Genomic DNA, 16,201 nt, shown 5'->3' with positions numbered 1-16,201 from the left:
TTGTTAGGAGAGACTGAACAAAAAGACGGTAACGGTCTGTCAGACTGGATTAGGGAGGTTTGACCAGGATCACTCTGGCGCTTGGGGCAAACCACTACGGAGACCTAGGTCAGGTGTAACAAAATAAAAGGAGTTTATTTGGCTGTCACCCTCTTCAGACAGGGCACCACAGACTCAGCTTGCAGCAACAAGCAAGGTTCTGATAGCAAACAATAATCTCGTGTCAAGCCTTCCTTCTGTCAGGGAGGCTCCAGCAGGTGGCAGACTCTCATAGAGGTCACTGGTAGCAAGTCTCACCAATAGTCTTACATCAGGTCTGTCTTCTTTTCAAGGAGGTGCTCAAAAACACTGCAGGTGGGGCGTCAACTTGAGTCCTGCATCATCTTACCTTCCTTTCAGGTGGTGTTAACAGGCAGCACGCTCTCAAGCAGTTCCTGGCCCCAGCCAGGCCTCTCTCACAGAGACAGCTGGATGTCTGTTCTCCCCAGCTGAGCTGTGCTTTCCTCTTCTAATACCGCCATTCAAATGCAGGTATAGTGGGCAAGGCTGATAGAACCCACAGCAGCTCAGTAGCCTTTTCCTGGCCAGTGAAGGGTTTGTAGTCCCCATTACCGATAGGCAATCCATGCATCGGGTTGGCAAGAAGAAGACAGAGTAACACTGTCAGTAAAATGGGTGAACGTGTCATCAAGGCTGGCACCATTTGAAGAGAGAAGGGTGCAACAAGAGACATGATCTGAGCTGCAAGCCAGGGCAGAATTATTTAGGTCCAAGGCAGTGTGGATCAGAAATCTAAACCTTCTTTATTGTATACAGGTTATTAAAAATAATCCATTTCAATAGGAATGTCTGATAGGCATTAAGCTCAGTCTCATACAAAATTCCTGATACCTAACATTTTGTAGGGTACCAGAGAGATCAAATTACTAAATCCTCAGTGTATAAGTAATCGTTTATCCTACTACAGCTACTGAAGCAAGCCAAATATTTCAGTTCCAGCTGATGGAGCTGTGAGTAGGACATGCTGACTCCCACATCGTATTTTTCCAGCATTCAGAGTTTATTGGCTTCACATCAATGCTCCCCTCCCACTGAACTGTCTCTTATTCCAACTGCAGAGCAACTGCCACTCAGCGTTAACAAAAGCTCTAGTTTTCTCAAGGCTGAGAGACTCCAGTCACTGTCAGGAAGCAAAAACTTTTGTTCCTTTAAAGAGCTGCCAAGAGAAGACTGTATTTTTAGACCCTTTCTTTCAATTTTAAAGAAAAAAGAAGAGTTGTTAAAAGTGATGTTATTATGAAGCTGTTTTTAAGCTACAACTGAGGCAAAGTATCTATTCTGATGTTCAGAGGGCAAGAAGACAACAAATTCACCCAAACTAACAAGCAGTTCAATCCAGGTTTCTATTACCTTTCATGTTATAAAATTTCTTAGCAACACTTCATAAATTGCAAACAAGCCTAAAAGTTCAGAAAAACAGGAGTTCACTCATAAAAAACAAAGTATTATTTTTCATGATATCTTTAAATAATTCTCTTTTCTCTTTTTCCATGTGAATGTATTCCTGGTAGAAGATTAACAGCCCTGCAGAGAGACTGGTGTCTAAACACTATGGTGCTCAATGTATCTGAAACATGACAGCCCGATGAAAGAGGGTTAGTGTGTACAACCCTTACTCACGTGGATAAGCACTTCTTCAGAACAATAGCCCCACTGGAGACAAGGGTGTATTTTCACATGAGTAAGTGCCCAGGAGGATGAGTAATGGCTCTACGTTCTGGTCCAGTGTAAGCAGAAAATACAAAATCAAGAGGAAATCTGCCATAATTCTAGGGCAGAAGTTATAAATATCCTGTTTTCTGTTTGTGCTGGACTTTCCCTGGACACCTTTAGCTGCCTTCTGAGACAAACATTATTTTCTTCTCTGAGATCAACATTATTAGCAAATAAAATTTCAAGTAAACATCTTTATCTGCATGAACACCTGTAATTTTAAGGTACTCACCAACTTATTTGAAAACAAAACCAATTTCACTTATCTCAAAAGACCAAACCATGGCCCCAGTCCTGCAAATGCATCTGTATGGACGGATCCATGCAGATCCCATTGATCTGGGGCTGTGTATGCGCACAAGGGCCCATTGGCATGGATCCATCTGCTAGATGTCTCCCCCTTCCAGGCTAAAACAGAGTGCCTAATGAAAACAGGATTCAGTTGTATCCTTTTCCCATCAGGAAGTCAAAGATCACCAACAGAAGTATCTCTTAGCTCATTCCAGAATCTATTGCAATGATTAATGAAAAGCAAGATGCCTATAAACCAGGAAAGCCGCCCCCCCACCTCCATGTCCCCTACCCTCTCCCACTGCCTCAAAGGCAAAAACACGTTAGGAGTGGGTTGGAACTACCAACCTCTTTGTCATAATGTGTAACACACATTCTATACCTCTTTCTGGGTTCTGCATACCTCTTCCTTTATTTTGTTGATTTCTGAAAGTTAGAAAATGTAACATTATAATATAATGTTTATTTAGAATTTATTAATCTATGAAGGAGTTTCTATTAGGAAAACTTCAACTGAGACTGCATCTGCAATTCCTGAGGCAGTTATAGGGTATTGTACCAACAATGATTATCATGTCTAAACTAACCCCACAACTGAATCCTACTTGAGAAAGGCATTCCAAGAGACAAAAAAACCCAAAACAAAACCCAGACTAGCTGCAAACATGAGGACTTTCACAGCAAAAGACTGCGAGAATCCCAAAAGACTAGCAAAAACAGATAATACACATTACATTCTGCATAAAGAGGATTCTTGGCACATTCAGATAAAAATGGACATCTGAAGATGACAAACTGTTAAATGCATCTGAAGAAACTTCAGTCTAAAAACTACATATTCTACTGTGTAAATGAATCCCACAGTCTAGAGGATAATAAAAAGTCATATAACATAGCTGGTCATGCTCCAGGTTTGTATATGAAACCGCAGGAGAAAATCTCCAGCCATTCAAATCATGGGTTATTAAATGAGCGTCAAGCACATCCACTCATTGGGCTTGACATTAACTACTGAGTCAAAGGAAGGAGCATAAAAAGACTGAGGAGTCAGCCTCAAAGCAGTATTTGTCAGCTGAAGGAAGAATGCCACTTACAGCCAGCAATCAAAGGCAGGTCATCACTTGCAAGCAGAGTGGATTTGGGCCTAAAAAGCAAAGGTATCATCTGCAGGCAGACTTCAAGTCTTTCCTAGTTAAGAAATTATTAAACTATGTTATTTCCTAGAAGATATACTTCAGAACTTTGCTCAAAGGAAAGAAGAAATCTTTTGGAGCTGCCCTAACTACCTTTATGGACTTCTGATGGTGAGACTAAATGAAATTAAAAACTATGGGTACTACTACAATATTAAATAATAGTAAATAATTTATTGAGTTTGATTAATATTAATTTGGCCTACAGCCCTTTGTTCTTACAAAATATAGTCTAGTATAGACCTGTATTATGTATGTGCATGCAGATATATACATACGTGCACATACATATTTCATTATCATCACTACTCTCCTACCCACAATAATCCTGAATTTATCCATAGAATAGAGATAGTCCTGGCAGCTGCACGGAAATGCAGAGAACAAGGCAGTGCATTACTGTACCAATGTACCTCACCTATGACTGGGGAGGATCACCTGTAAGGGAAAAGGAATGTTCATTAAATCCTTAGCCTTTCTTCTTAGATTACTAATAAGGGAATCGATTTGTGTCAATTACAGTAGAAGTGGTGGTATTGGTGATTTCGACACTTGTCCACTAGGAACCAGATTGAGACTCCCAAATTCACTGCATATAGACAAAGTAGCAATCAGATAAGAGTTTATTTTAGTGGTTACCAACATGGTTGTAGACAATTTTCCAACTCACTGTAACTCACCTGTTCAGCCTTCTGGTGAAATACGGCAGACATGGCTAGGATGGTACTGCGCTCATCCAGAGCTGCAGCAAAGCTCTTCCATTCTTGATCTAGCTGGGTAGAAATTTGTTTAATTTGCTGGGAAGCATAATGGCCTGCCTCTGAAAGCCTGGATGCAACTGACATGATCCGATTGATGTTGACATAGGCATTCTGAAAATTAGGGGGAAAAAAACATGAATAAACAGAAGGGAGAAACACGGCCATTCTGCATCTTCATTACAAATTCAAAACACCATCAGCTGGAAGGATGCAGAGAAGTTGGGGTGAGAACAATCAAGCAGCTTTTTAGATATGAATGAGTTGTAGTTTGTAGACATACTACCTTTCATTCTAAAAATAAATCCTACAGAAATATTTTAGCACATCATCTATTTCCCCCTCACACACACATTTTATTTATTTAGGGGAAATCATCTGCGACACCTGAGATGTCTCTTACCCAATTAGCTTCTTCTCATTTCCCGCTCTCTTTATCTTATTCTTGGTATTTCAGGTACATTCATTCACAGTTCTTGGTGCAAATTATAATTGCAAAAATGTTTACATTCTACATTTCAAGAGATCAATGAGATCCCTTAAAAGAGGGGTGCATTGTCACGAGATGGACTAATACAATTCCTTATGGAGAAGTCCTATAGAATTTTATTGGGATTATACCAATATTGTATAGAAATTTAAGAAGATGTATGAAATTGCTATAAAAGTTATATAGTTTCATGAAAACTATCTTTTCTATAGATTTTTTTAACCCATACCATAGCAGGGATAACATTTTATATTACATTCTAAATGTAGAAGAGTTCAAAAGACCCACTGAAAGCTTATCATTTTCTGTTTGTTTGATGGGAATTTTCCGTCAGGGGTTGTACTCAGCCTGGAAGCTCTGAAGACCCACTTTGTTATCAAGTGGAATTTCAGAAAGCCATTACACAGCAGCATGATACCCCAATATTTCATTACAATATAAGCCTCATAACAGAGAATCATCACAACAATATATTGATGCACCATCAAAATGCCAGTGTCAGGACACTGGATAGCAACAGCCTTATGGCTTTCTGGAACTTCATTTGATGCAATCACCTCTGTCTCCTTCTATTCCTCACTGATGGCTGGGAGAGGCCCAGCAATTTAGGACTCTTTACCTGTACTCGGTATTCTCCGGCTTTCTTAACAGAGGAGAGGTGGGCTCCCATGACAAATGTAGCCTGAGATCTGGAAGTGCATTGGGAACTCCAATCAGACCTGAAGAATCTGATAGCCACAGGATGAGCATCACTGGCCTAACAATTCCACAACTGGGAGGAACGCAATTTGAATTTCTCGGTCACAAAATCATGACTGACTGATTCAAGGGCTTAACATGTACATAAAATAGTCTAAGGTCCTGATCCTGCAAACACTTGAGGTCATGCATGACTCTATGTAGGTGAGTAGCCCCTGGTGACTACAATGGGACTATTCACATGCCTGAAATTAAGCACACATGTAAGTGTTTGCAGGATCAGGACCTCAGTGTGGTAGAGATGCATAACTTCAGTATGAATACACAGCATGCATAAGTATTAGACAATTCAAATGCAAATCAGTTATTAATATCATTTGTGCCCAGTTACATATAGCAGTGCAGCATATCGTAATATGGAGCCATGATGGCATCCAGCTTCCATTATAAGCCTTATTTTTGGCCCCTCTCTTTGCTGCTCCTATGGCCTTGGTTTGTAAATTTTGCTTGGCTTGAAAATAGCAAAGTAATTCTAAACGTAAAGGAGATTTATTCATTTTTTGGTGCAGTTGGAAGAAAACTGGTAAAACTCGTTTGGAGTTAGAATTACAATTTTTAAATTGCCATGATTGGGGATTTTGACTATTGTCCACTATGGAATGTGTCTTTGGGTCCCTCTAGCTCAAAAGCTGTAATTAACCTGAGCAGTTAGGCTTGCAGCAAAAAGACTTCTAAATAAGCAAGGCTTTCTTCCTGAAAATCCTCATGGCTGTGCTCCAGTCAAGATCAGCTTTCAGACTTTTTAGGCCAGACTTTCAGCTGATCTAAATCAGCATCGGGTGATTGTAATTAATAGAGTTATGCCATTTGCTGCAGCTGAAGATCTGGAATGCTGCTTTTTTTGAAGGACTAGAAAGCCAGTGCAGTTTGGATTTCACGTGAAGAATGAGCCTTTCCTACCGAACTTGGTTTTATTTCCCTGTAGAATTATATCAGTACTTGTAACGTAATGAGCATGACTCAGTGGAAGGAAAACAATTGTGAATTCTTTGGTTCCCAGTAACTGCAGTATATAAATATATTAAATAGTGGAGGGAGAAAAGGTTAGATTGATTGAGACAGAGCAGATGTTCCTAATATCTGGTTTTCCAATTAGGGGAGATTTATATATTTTTATATCTATCTATTTAGATGAGGATTTTCATTAACAAAACTGGAAGAGTACCAATATGTTCTACAGCTAACTAGATATCTTCCACAGCTCTCCCCACTCCAGCAGGGAGCAGAGTTTGAGTTTTGGACAGTCTATACCCTTACTCCCCAATGGACTTTGAGAGCTGCCAAGGGACAATGGGTCTCAGTAGGTTCCCCTGTCATTCTCTGCATGGTGAGCACCAGGTTGGCAGATCTCCAGGGTACTCTATAAAAGTTACTCAGGAGGGCCCCATAAGCCCACCTGAACAGGACAGAGAGAGGGAGAGAGAAAGAGAGAAACTGAAACTCTGTATGTGGAGGGAAGTAGGAAACTTTTCTCTGTATTTGAGGTAAATTGGGACAGGGATGCAAACCACTCCTGATTTAGTTTTTCAAAACCAAAACCTAAGTTCTGCAACAACCCAAATTACTCTTGCTTCCTAGTAATGGGAAAACACTGGAACCACTTCTCCTATCTATAAAGTTTTAAATAAAATGAGACATAGATCTCAACAACCAAAACCCAATTGTTAAAATATTACAAAATTATCCCTCTGGTTTTGTTCATGTTCATAAAAGAGTAAACTGAGATGTTCAATATTATTATAGGAACCTTTTGATCCTAGCAGGAAGTAAACAGAATGGAGAATGTAATGTCTGAGACTTTACTTTTCCTTTGAGCTCGCAAATTCATTGCTATGAACAGGCTCACGGAGGCACTCATTTTTAAAAATACTTCAGGCCCCTACTCCTCTCAGCCAACAGAGGTCTCCTCACATGGAATTGCACAAGGCCCTTGATTTATGGCTATATGGTAATACAATAGGTCAAACAATGTGAAAACAATATATTATTGTCTAGAAGTGAGGGCAAAAATGTTACAGTTGACATTCTCTTGTAGAGACACTAGGCTATAACTAAGCTTTGGTTAAAGTATTTCCTGCATCACTGGAAACCTTACATTTTATGTATCGTTGCAGACAAGCTGCTGTTTCCGGGAGCCACCTGTGGTAAGTGCCACCTGGAGCCCACACCCTACACTCCGCACCCCCTCCCACATCCCAACCCCCTGCCTCAGCCCTGAATCCCCTCCCGCATCCATATTCTCTCCTGGAGCCAGTACCCAACCTCCTGCCCCAGCCATGAGCCCATTCCCACACTCCAGACTCCTCAGCCCCAGCCTGGAGCCCCCACCTGCACCCCAAGCCCCTCATCCCTGGCCCCACCCTAGAACCTGCACCCCCAGCTGGAGCCCCCTCCCTCACTCTGAACCCTCGGCCCCAAGCCCAGAGCCCCTTCCTGCACCCCAAACCCTCATTCCCAGCCCCACCCCAGAGCCCGCGCCCTCAACCCAGAGCCCATACCCCCTCCCACACTCCAACCCCCTGCCCCAGTTTGGAGCCCCTGACCACACTCTGAACCCCTCAGCCACAACCCCCAGCCTGGAGCCCCCTCCAGCACCATAAACCTCATCTCCAGACCCACCCCAAAGCCCGCACCTCCAGCCAGAGCCCTGCCCCAGCCCAGTGAAAATGAGTGTGTGAGTGAGGGTGGGGGAGAGGGAGCAATAGGAGTGGAGGAGATGGAGTGAGTGAAGAATGTTTCTCATAGGACACCTTTAATATCTTGATTCCCATTGTAGCCTCTGTAACAAAGCCAATGGCTTGATGCAGAATTATATTGAATGGCATTTTCTCTCAGCCTAATACAGAAGGCTATAGTTCATGTAAATGATAAATGGCAGGAATTTCCAAAAGATGCCATTAGCCTTTACCAGATAATTGTAATGCATTTAAAATGTATTGTGACTCTCTAAGGACAACATGCATCTCAGTCTAGTTTCAGATAATTAACTCCTTGGCAACAGAAAGGCTGATGATTCCACCACTGAACACAGCACTGTTAGCATGTGTTTATCAGAAAGCGATGACTCACCATTTCACGAGGTAATGAATATAGGCGTAAAACAATCTTGGTGGAGTAGATATGAATAACTTCAATCAGAATAAACAGCACGTATATCAGGTAATCCAAGTGCAAAACTACAATCAATCAGACTTGTGCCCATTTAACTAGGACATTGTGTCTTAGGCTAGAAAATTAACTAGGTTAATGGGATTACTAAATATATGGCAGAGCTCAATGTTTTGTTTTAGTGAACCATGTTATTACATTGGTATAAATATTGTACTACTGTAATAAAGACTAACATAATTCATATTTCAGAACTGAAGAAACAGAAACAAACGTGGCATGATTCACTGGGGGAAAAAATCTACATTTACACTTGTGGTTTTTTAAGAAAAATACTCAGCTGCAGTTTAGTACCTGAAATTTATGGCTCTTCCCCTCTAATCCCCCTCACACACTATACTTCTGAGGAAGGAGTAGCATAGTAAGAATAAACAGTGTTACAAATAGTGTTTCTATAAAAGGAAGTTGGCCCATGTTAAGTATATCAGAATGTATCGGGAAGTGTGTGTGTGAAAAGGTTTGTCCTGAGAAAAGACCCTTCAAATATATTTTTCAGCTGAATTTAGAAGATTATTGTAACTATTATTATTATTTAACTTGGGCCTAAAGTGTGCTAGGAACTTCACAAAAATATGTGCTTAAAGATCCAGGACCCAATTCAACTTCCCTTGAAATCAATTGGATTCTTCCTGCAAAATGCAGAGCATCCCTCAGACTACTCTCTCCTCCACAACCTTTCTTAAAGCCCATTTTAGCGTGTTGCCTATAAGAACTCAACCAATTACAGTGCTGTCAACACATGATTTTATCACCAACCTCATGATAGTGGGTGTTCTTCTTAAAGCCCCACTTGCTAGAACAGGGGTGGGCAAACTACAGCCTGCAGGCTGGTTCCAGCCTGCAAGCCATTTTAATCCTTGAGCTCCCACTGGAGAGCAGGGTCAGGGGCCGCTCCACACGGCTCCCAGAAGCAGCAGCATAGCCTTACTCTGGCTCCTACGTGTAGGGGCAGCCAGGGGGCTCCGCTCTGCATGCTGCCTGCCCTAAGTGCTGCCCCCGCAGCTCCCATTGGCCAGGAACTGCGGCCAATGGAAGATGAAGTGTGGCACCTGCGGACGGGGCAGCGTGCAGAGCTGCCTGGCTGTGGCTCTGCATAGGAGCTGGAGGGCAGACATGGCAACAGCTTCCAGGAGCTGCTTGAGGTAAGCACTGCCGGGAACCTGCACCCCTGAGCCAACCCCTACACCCAAACTCCCCGCCCCAACCCTGATCCCCCTTCCGCCCTCTGAACGCCTCAATCCCAGCCCAGAGCATCCTCCTGCACTCCAAAATCCTCATCCCCAGCCCCACCCCAGAGCCCACACACCCAGCTGGAGCCCTCACACCCCCTGCACCCAAACTTCCTGCCCCAGCCCAGAGCTCTCTCCCGCACTCGGAACCCCCAAGTCCCAGCCCAGAGCCGCCTCCTATACCTCAAACTCCTCATCCCCAGCCCCACCCCAGAGCCTGCACTCCCAGCCAGAGCCTGCACGCCTTCCCACACCCCAGCCTCCTGCCCCAGCCCTGATCCCCCTCCTGCCCTCCGAACCCCTCAGTCCCAGCCCAGAGCACCCTCCTACACCCCAAACTCCCCAGCCCCACTGCAGAGCCCGCACCCCCAGCCTGAGCCCTCAACCCCCTGCCCCGCACCCCACTCCCCAGCCCAGAGCACCCTGAACTCATTTCTGGCCCCACCCTAAACCCCATGCCCCCAACCAGAGCCCTCACCCCCTCCCGCACCCTAACCCAAATTTCGTGAGCATTCATGGCCCACCATACAATTTCTATTCTCAGATGTGACCCTCGGGCCAAAAAGTTTTCCCACCCCTGTGGTGAAATCAACAGATTATAGGAAAATCTCAGCTTTCATTTAAAAACATCATAAAGTTTCTAGCCCTCATAATTGTGGAGAAAAGCTTGAAAACATGACCTTTGTGTATGCTAAAGCTCAGAAACTAGGAAGTAAAGCAGAACAACCCCACATATATTATTATTAATTATTACTTTATTATTTCATGATTTTGAAGACAACCTCAGGATTTTTGGGGACCTAACTCATGACTGGGGCTGGGAGTACTGTAATTAGTGGGAGGCAGGTTGAGAGACAGTCAGGTATTATGTTTATATTTCTAAAATATAAGTTGAAGTGTTGGTTGTGAAGCTTCCAATGGTGGGAACATTGCAAATGGCAAACAGATGATGGGATGCTTGAGAAAATAATGCAAACACAACCAAGGTCAGTCCAACACAGAGTCCGACCACGGACTGGCAGGACATCATATGCAGAGACATAACAAGCTGGGCTTAATGGATGTCATGGACAGGAATGCCTGGCAACGTTGTATTGCTCCCTGTGTCTGTAAAGATCAAAAGAAAAGAAAAAAAGAGAAGTGGGCTCTCAACCTAGAGGGTGGCAAACAAGTTTAACAACCACTCTCCCTTTTGTAGATGGGAGTTGGTTTCTGAAACTTTTTCCTGTTGCAACATGGGGTTATGGTATGAAGAGGGCTGAGAAACACTGAGTTAAAGCAAAGAAGCAAATGAATGTGTATATAAAAATTATCCAGTGTGACTGCTTTCGTCTCCCCCATTCATCATGTATTATCCTGCAATCATGTACACATACGAGTAACTTTATGCATGTGAGCTCAGAGGGACTACTGATGTGTAAAAAGTAATTCACATACACAAGTGTTGTCAGAATCAGGGCTTAGATTGTAAATTCTACAAGGCAGGGACCATGTCGTCCTGTGTGTTTACACAGCACTTACTACAACAAGGCCCTGATCCTAAGTGGAGCCTCTGGGCATTAGTGCAATATAAATATTAGATAATATGCATAAGTACAAAAATCCATGTATAAATTCAACAGTTATTTTCAGGCAGTCTCCACCAGAAATCAAACAGTATCACCTGCAACTGAAGTGAGACATCACCATAAACAATAAGGAGACATGATATGAGGACTTCAGTAACTCAGCCAGAGGTTATGGTTCTTTTACAGGAGTGGGCGGGTGTGGTTCTGTGTCCTGCAATGTGCAGGAGATCAGACTATATGATCATGATGGTCCATTCTGGCCTTAAAGTCTATGAGTCTATACATTTTACAAAAGCATTGTGGTGTGGCTTTGTGTTTCTGAATTTCATTGCCTGACACTTTTCTTAAAAAGATGCCTACAAACAGGTAAAAAAAAGAATTTTGTTAGGCTTTAAATCAGGGACCCCTTAGGAAAAGATATACACAGGCAGACAAGTCTTGCCATAATAAGCTAATTAGCTCTACTATATACAATTTTTCACCAGGTCCCTGTCACTGACAAAAATATCCTTATTCATGTTTTCTTCATTAAAAAAATAAAATTGGTAAAGATATACATTTGATTTAAAATTAGAGATGGACTGATATTTCAAAGTTCAGTTACAGATCTGACCCAAATCCAGATCTGGACCATACATTTCTGGATCTGGGATTTTCGTCTGTTCCATTGTAGAATAATGTTCTGCCACAAAGTCAGATCCTAATTTCTCTAAATTCTGGCAAGTTCAATTAAGGAATCAGTTTTGGATTCATCATTGTTTGAAATAGTTTCCAACATTATTTGGATTCACATGTATGTATTACCTCTTTGTTTCCTTTTCCCTTAAATAGATACAGAGATTGCAGTTTTGCAACTAAGTGCATGCAGGCGTATCCCTGTGGGGCTCGGGAGTGTGTTTGCACACCTCTTATAACAGGATCAGGCTGAAGTAGCGAGGACTTTGGACAGAAAAGGGTCATTTTTATTTTGATCCTTTTTCTTCCTGCTTTTCCTGCATGCCTTACCGCTGAAACCTATAATGCTGCCTGCCAGTGAAAACACATCTTTAGTATGGCAGTGCAGCTCCTGGAATGCACATATCCCAACATGTAATGCTTCATATCCTTCCAAGTGGAAGTTTGTTCAGATCAAGATGGAGCATCACAAATTGAGGCTCACTCTTTTCTGACTCCATTTCCATATTAAACACAAGTATGAATATGAATTGACCAAAACTGGGTAAGATAAATTTCCAACTCATTTCCAAATCCACTTGACACTAGGGTACAGGGCTGCAGTGAAGCCTTCCCGTGGCCACCACTCCAAATTATGCCCCTTCTGTGATCCTTTGCAGGGTGGAAGTGCTATTCACACTATAGGTCTACACTACCACTTAAGTCAATCTAACTTACATCGCTCAGGGGGGTGAAAAAGACACATTACAGTGAATTAAGCACTGTTCACACTGGTGCTATGTTGGCAGGAGACACTCCCACTGACATAGCTTCCACCTCTCACAGAGGTTGAGTAATTATGCCGACAGGAGAGCACTTTCCTGTTGTCATAGAGCATCTTCACCCGATGCACCATAGGGACACAGCTGCATCAGTGCAGCTGCACTGATATAGCACTTCTAGTGTAGACCTGCCCTATGGAATTGTGTAACCCATGGCAACTCTCCAGAGAGCACATAAAGCTGCCCTCCTTGCACAGCTATGCCAACATGGTATAGAAACCCTCTCCATAATGCTCAGGGATCACCAAAGTCACCTATGCAGCTGCACTTCTCAGAACCTCCTCCAAGCACTTGAAATGCAGGGCTCCACTGGTGAGGAGGGTCTTGCAGGAGCTATCTGCCCCTGGCGAGTTTCAACCATCAGGTAAAGCTTTAAGGCTTCTGGCAAGTGCCAATGAGGCCTTCAGTTGGGTAAAGTTTGGGCAGCACTGAGTTATGGGCCATCTCCTGGAATGCTTCTACAGTTTCTTTCTGATTTGGTTACAGTCTCTCTTTATTCTCCCATCATGTTTTTATTATCACCTGATACTTTGAGGATTGTCCTATACCTATCTTCAACTGTCATAGTTTATAGTTCATCTGTTTGAATGTCAACATGCTTAGAGCATTTTAAAAAAGATTAAAAAGAAAAGCAACTGGGAAATCATTTCTAAGGGAATTAAAGAAAAACCCCAAAATGAATTTGGATGCATTATGGTTATTTACTGCATAAAATGAAAACATCGTAAACACACACACAATAATTAAAACATATCCTCCTCCATCAGCTGGGATCCTGTTTGTTTAGTCCAGATGACGCTGATAGATAAGGAATATGCAGAATATAACAAAGGATTTTGGAGTATTATACACAATATTTCCCCCCTTTAATTGTGTTTTAGTTTTGTCACAGTAAAGGGAGGATAACATGAGAGTAGTTATTATCATGCATGAAGCAGTATTAACTTTTCATCAGAGACCCTTCCATGCTGTGGAAACTCCTCTTGAGCGCAGGGTCCCAGGGCAGCAAAGGGAAGGTAGGTTAAATTTTCTACTGTATTCTGCTGAGTGATAGTTTCTTATTGTTAATTTAGCAACAGTCAGGACTCCTAGAGCCTGTGTTTTGACATACTTTTGAATTAAAATCACAATAAATACATAAACATACATAGCACCTCTTATCCACCACTGAACTGCAGTGTTCTAATGAGCACACAGCATGATGGTTTAGTGAAAAAAATAACTAGCCCATGAAAAAGGCAGGGGGAATTTAGGTCAATGGAATATAATTACCTGAATTGGAATTTGACCAGGACACCAGGGTTTCATTCCTAATCTTATGAAAAGTGCCATGTGGTCTTTAATGACCACAAGTGGTCAGGATCTCTGTTTTACATTTCATCAGAAAGGCAGCTGATCCAGCAGCACAGAGCCTACTTGCAGGATGCAGGGCCATGGCTCACGAGTGACTTATGCCACAAGCTGAAACAACTACAAATTGCTTGGAGGTCTCTCGTCCCAGTGCCAACCTCGCTTGACCCTGCGTCACTTTACAGAGAACTGACAGAAACACAGCATGAAGTGGTTGATTGACTCAGGGCATTTTTCCTGTAGCTGACAGTTAATATTGAGAGAGAGGGGACAGGACTATTCCTATCCTATGCCATTTCGATAGGATGTGTGCATTCATTGTTCTAAATTAGCACAATGATCAAAATGTCAATACATTCTGCCCCAATTTTTGCACTGAAAGCATTGCAGCTTGCAGACACAAATGCTGTATACTAGGGAAGACCAAGTAAGAAAGCAAGGCACTTCCAAATGGACAATGATTAATTTTTTTCACCTCAGGTAATGATGAGTTGCATCCAAAGTTGCAATCAGCTAAGAAAAACAAAATCTGATTCTGGACTCAACTGACAGTTTGATTAGATTCCCCTGTTTGGATTTTTGAGGAGCAGCCATGTGGGGGAAGAGAAGTGTAAATTATTAAAGCACTCAGCTAGTGTTCTACTGAGTCTCATTAATTCCATGTCAAGAAAATGCCAAACCCTTAAAAATACTGTGTTTGTTTTCCAAAATGTAAACAGCTCCACAGGACTGGCCTGGTTTTAAATCAAGGAAATGATCATATAGCAACATCAGGGCTGACAAGGTAACTTCCCAGAACAAAGTGCTGCTGCCCCACGCCCAGCCTGACCTTCTTTAATTCTTCACATCTCATAGGTCTGCAGGTCTCTTTTGAGTGGACGCTCACTCCTGTCCCTTCCCATCCCACACACACACACACAGAATCCATATTTACAGTGCATCTCTGAACTTACCATGGAATTCATTGCAAAATGATTATGCTGTGTCTGTAAGTCGAGGGCATGTTGGTAGCTCACTCCAATCTCTGTATGACTCTGCAGGAACAATTCTTTGTTGTGGCTGATCCAGTCAAACATCTATAGAAAGTTCACACCAGACAAAGAAAGAGTCAGAGGAGAAAAGAGTAAGATCAAGTGCAAAATACAAATATGAACGTTTCTGACATAGATTTATGCGAATGACAAAAAATGATTTAGTACCGCCACAAAACATCCCTTATCTGAATAGAGTGTATTCAAACAAGGACAAAATTTAAGTTATTACCACCTTCTCTATGAACACACATGGTAAGCCGGTCTCTCTGCAAGCTGATCCTATAGTCCTTTCCTATACTTTGTTAGGAGTTCCATAAGTAGAAAGACTACAGTGACAGGGCCTACATTAGAAGTTATTCCATTGACTAATGCTCTGGTGGTTCATAATGTTACCAGAACCTAGGAATGGACCACTAATCTTTACACAATAATGATTTGGTTTTCTTCTTTTTCTTTCTTTGTAGTATATGAATAAGCTCCCCACATGTTTCAGCTAAAAACCAAACTGAGGTTTTACACTGATTTTATTAGTACTTGCTCCCCCCAAAAACAAAGAGCAGTCTTGCTTCGAAACGTTAGCTTACAGTGAAACACACATACACATTTTATTTAATTCTATGGTCCATACTCCTGTCAGTGTCTCATTGCTCTTAGCTCCATTTCAAAGGAAAACAGATGTCTAAGTAGTTTGGTATGTTGGATTTAACTCTAACAAAATTCTGTACATCAGTTTTATTAGTCTCCATCTTTTATTATATAACACCTGACATCCAAGGAGCTCATTTATGAATTAAATATCACAAGTTAGCTATTAGGTAGATAAGGATTATAATACCCATTATTCAAATGAGTGCACTGAGGAATAGAGAAGTTAATTGACCTGTCTAATGTTACAGAGCCTTTTTGAGGAAGAGCCAGAACAGAATTTAAGTGTCCCAACTCAACGTCCTGAGCCTTAATACACACATACTCACACTATACCATTGCACAGTATATATCACCTCAATTTTCACAGATAGAGGAACTGAGTACGTAAAGGTTAAGTGATTTGGTTAAGGTCTAAGCATGTTAGTGGAAAAGCTGGGACTAGAA

At 42.0% G+C, this 16,201-nt stretch overlaps 1 protein-coding gene across 2 annotated transcripts in view; it reads right to left on the bottom strand.

Moving 5' to 3' along the window:
- Positions 1–16,201, bottom strand: part of KALRN (kalirin RhoGEF kinase) — a 637,223-nt gene that overhangs the window by 273,255 nt on the left and 347,767 nt on the right. For both annotated transcript variants that reach the window (XM_073305148.2, XM_073305146.2), the window contains exons 6-7: positions 15,029–15,151; positions 3,938–4,129 (exon numbers count right to left, since the gene is read on the bottom strand). In XM_073305148.2, coding sequence (XP_073161249.1) covers positions 3,938–4,129; positions 15,029–15,151 — 315 coding nt within the window. The remainder of the gene's footprint in view (positions 1–3,937; positions 4,130–15,028; positions 15,152–16,201) is intronic.

Source organism: Lepidochelys kempii, chromosome 11 (assembly GCF_965140285.1).
Source record: "Lepidochelys kempii isolate rLepKem1 chromosome 11, rLepKem1.hap1, whole genome shotgun sequence".
Lineage (NCBI taxonomy): Eukaryota > Metazoa > Chordata > Testudines > Cheloniidae > Lepidochelys > Lepidochelys kempii.
This window is presented reverse-complemented; position numbering and strand designations above follow the sequence as displayed.